This window comes from Panthera leo, chromosome D1 (genome assembly GCF_018350215.1).
Source record: "Panthera leo isolate Ple1 chromosome D1, P.leo_Ple1_pat1.1, whole genome shotgun sequence".
NCBI lineage: Eukaryota > Metazoa > Chordata > Mammalia > Carnivora > Felidae > Panthera > Panthera leo.
In genome coordinates, this window is record NC_056688.1 from 60325880 (window position 1) to 60329719 (window position 3840).

The 3840-nt window shown below is 44.5% G+C and overlaps 1 protein-coding gene across 1 annotated transcript; it reads left to right on the forward strand.

Moving 5' to 3' along the window:
• The first annotated feature begins 728 nt into the window (after positions 1 to 728).
• Positions 729 to 1765, forward strand: LOC122200917 (olfactory receptor 51D1). The gene has a single exon (XM_042906695.1). It carries the CDS (start codon positions 744 to 746, stop codon positions 1716 to 1718), a length of 975 nt encoding a protein of 324 aa, XP_042762629.1. The 5' UTR covers positions 729 to 743; the 3' UTR covers positions 1719 to 1765.
• The last annotated feature ends 2075 nt before the right edge of the window (positions 1766 to 3840 follow it).

A 3840-nucleotide genomic window follows, 5' to 3' on the forward strand; every position in this document is an offset into this window, starting at 1 on the left:
ATTCTTTGTTGGGGGCTGAAAATGATAATCTTTCTTTAGCCCCATCTCCCTACCTCCCAGAACACCAGAACTGCTTTCCACAAATTTCTTTGATTAAAACAAAAATCACCAGGGGAGAAGGGATACTGTCCTTAATCAGATTCCTCGACTTCCTGCCCTGGAAATTCTGATTCTCTGGGCCTGGAGTGAGACATGGGGGATCGTCTTCTCAATAACTGCTTCAGATGAGTCTTTCAGGGAAGTTTGAGAAATGCTCCTCAGGCCTAAACACAAGTCTGTCTCTTGAAGCCAGTACCAGACCGAACCCCTGCTTTCTGCCATAAATCAGACTAGGGTGAGTCTTAAAGGCAACTGCAGGCTAAGCCTCACACTCTGGACCCAAACCAACCGTAACCTCATGTGCACTAGAAGAGCTAGGGTCAGTGTGGAACCTTCTGGGCAGGTCTGCTGTGTTGGAGAAGTAGTTAAGAGCAGTGTCCCAGTCCACAGCTTTGGCTCTGGCAAAGAAGAGCTGTTGCATGTTTTCTGAGTGGGCCGTCACACACTGACACAATGGGATCTCCAGGGAAGTGAGTGTAAAGAGAATCAGAGCACAGAGAGGCTGGAGTTCAGAATTGCAAGTATTTAATCTTCTGTTTGCTACCATCATGACTCCAGTGCCCTTCCTTGTAAGTCCTTTCTCTCCTCTGAGTTATGACTTAATGCTGTTTCTTCTTTTCCCTGATGTAGACCCTGGACCTGGCATGCAGAAGCCTCAGCTCTTGGTTCCTGTCAGGGCCACTCCAAATGGAACTCTGGTCCATCCAGCATACTTCCTGCTGGTGGGAATCCCTGGCCTGGGGCGTGACATACACTTTTGGCTGGCTTTCCCCCTGTGCTTTATGTATGCCATGGCCACCCTGGGAAACCTGGCCATTGTCCTCATCATCCGTGTGGAAAGGCGTCTGCATGAGCCCATGTACCTCTTCCTGGCCATGCTTTCCACTATTGACCTAGTCCTGTCTTCTGTCACCATGCCCAAGATGGCCAGCCTCTTCCTGACAGGCATCCAGGAGATAGGATTCAATGTTTGTCTGGCCCAGATGTTCCTTATCCATGCTCTGTCAGCCATGGAGTCAGCTGTCCTGCTGGCTATGGCTTTTGACCGCTTTGTGGCCATCTGTCATCCACTGCGGCATGCTTCTGTGCTCACAGGGCCTACTGTGGCCAAGATTGGACTAGCTGCCCTGACCAGGGGATTTGTTTTCTTCTTCCCTCTGCCCTTCATCTTGAAGCGGTTGTCATACTGCCAAACACATATGGTCACACACTCCTTCTGTCTGCACCAAGATATTATGAAGTTGTCCTGTTCTGACACCAGGGTCAATGTAGTATATGGACTCTTCATTATCCTCTCAGTCATGGGTGTGGACTCCCTCTTCATTGGCTTCTCCTACGTTCTTATCCTGAAGACTGTGTTGGAGCTGGCTTCTCAGGGGGCAGCACTCAAGGCTTTCAGTACCTGCATCTCCCATCTCTGTGCTGTCCTGGTCTTCTATGTGCCCCTCATTGGGCTCTCAGTGGTGCACAGGCTGGGGGGCCCTACCTCCCTGCTCCATGTGATTATGGCTAATATCTATTTGCTACTACCACCTGTGGTCAACCCTGTTGTCTATGGAGCCAAAACCAAGGAGATCCGTTCACGGGTCCTCCATATGTTCTCACAGGGTGGCAGGTGAGCAGAATAACCTCCTTACGGCCTTCAATCCCTGACAAATCTGGAAGGATTAGGATCTTGTTGAATGTCTCCGTGATTGGAGCATCCAATCCATCGGGCTGTCAGCTTCTAGATATCTAACTAGATCTTGGATTCCTGTTTCCAGGAAATGTGTTGGTTCAGAAGTGTGGTTCTGAGGAAGTTTTGTTCAGGCCGAAGAAGCATCCCCAAGCAAAGGGTGCTCCTTGGAAGACTCCGACATTGGCAGGAATGAGTCACTACTAAGTCATTTGCTGGGGGTAGCCTGTACAAGTGTGACCTTTCTGCTTACATGGTGGTAGAGCCAGAGAGGCAGCAGCCGGCACTGTTAATCAGCTGTGCCCCCAGCAGTAGGCTTTTGTGAAGGAGATTTGAACGTCACACCTCCATGGCTGCCATAGCATCTGACCTTGGACATTTCAACCATGTAAGACCTGTGGTACAGGAACTTAGGTGTTTTCTGCCTCCAGCCTTCAGCTGTATTTAGTTTAATGTTTAATAGTTTAGTGATGTGTAATTGATATACAATAAATGGCACACATTTAAAGTATACAGTTTGAGGGGCATCTGGGTGGCTTAGTTGGTTAAGGTCAGTTAAGTGTCCGACTTCGTTTTGGCTCTTGGTTTCGGCTCAGGTCATGATCTCACAGTTTGTGAGCACAGAGCCTGCTTGGGATTCTCTCTCTCCCTCTCTCTCTGCCCTTCCCCTGCTCACTCTCTCTGTCTCTCTGTCTCTCTCAAAATAAATAAACTTACAAAATTTAAAAAGTGTACAGTTTGATAAGTTTTGACATGTACACACCCATAAAACCACACCACAGTCAAGATAGTGAACATACTCATTACCCCCAAAAGTTTCCTTATACCCCTTTTAAAATCCTTCATTCCCATCTCTCTTGGTCACTCCCTGCTCCAGTTCCCAGGCAACCACTGAAATGCTTTATGCTACATTAGTTTGCATTTTCTAGAGTTTTATATAAATAGAATCATACAATATGTACTCCTTTTCTTGCCTGGCTTATTTTACTCAGCACAATTATTTTGAGATTCATCCATGTTGCAGCATGTATAAGTAACTTAATTCTTTTTACTGCTAGGTAACATTCTATTATATAATTATGCCATAGTTTGTTTATCCATTCACCTGTTGTTGGACATTTAGGATGTTTCCAGAATTGGAAACAAATACAGCTGCTATGAACATATAAGTCTTTGTATGGACATGTGGTTTTTTTTCCCTCCTGTGTAAATATTTAGGAATGAAATGGCTAGATCATACTGGAGGTATATATTTAACTTTTTAACTGCCAAACTGTCTTCCAGAATGGTTGTACCATTTTACATTTCCACTAATAGTGTATGGGACTGATACTTTTTTGGCATCTTAGCCTACATTTGGTGTAGTCTGTATTTTTTATTTTAGCCATTTTAGTAGATCTGTAGTAGTATCTCATTGTGATTCAATTTGTATTACCCTAATAAATAGTGATGTTGGCATCTCTTCATGTGTTTATTTGCCATCTGTAAATCATTGCCACTTTTCCATTGGGTTGTTTGTTTTGTTATTGTTGAGTTTGAATTTTTTAAAATATATGTTGCATGTAAGTCCTTTATCAGGTATATACTTTACATTTCCCCCAGTCTGTGACTTGTCTTTTACTTCTCTTAAGCATCTTTATAAAACATCAAACATTCTAACTGGTGAAGTCCAGTTTATCAAGTTGTTGTTTCATAGCACACACTTTTTTTAAAAAAAGTTTTTAATGCTTATTTATTTTTGGGAGAGAGAGAGAGAGAGAGAGAGAGAGAGAGAAACAGAGCATGAACAAGGAAAGGCAGAGAGAGAGAGGGAGACACAGAATCTGAAATCCGAAGCAGGCTCCAGGCTCTGAGCAGTCAGCACAGAGCCTGACGCGGGGCTCCAACCCATGAACTGAGAGATCAGGACCTGAGCCAAAGTTGGATGCTTAACCTACTGAGCCACCCAGGTGCCCCTCATAGCACACACTTCTGATGTCATATCTAAAAACTCATCACCACAGTCACACATACACAAAAAACATTATTCTTTTTCCCCCTAGAAGCATTATAGTTTTAGGTTTTAC

Bases quoted from the DNA above. Each gene is read 5' to 3' on its own strand.
- LOC122200917 (XM_042906695.1), top strand. From the start codon at position 744: ATGCAGAAGCCTCAGCTCTTGGTTCCTGTCAGGGCCACTCCAAATGGA.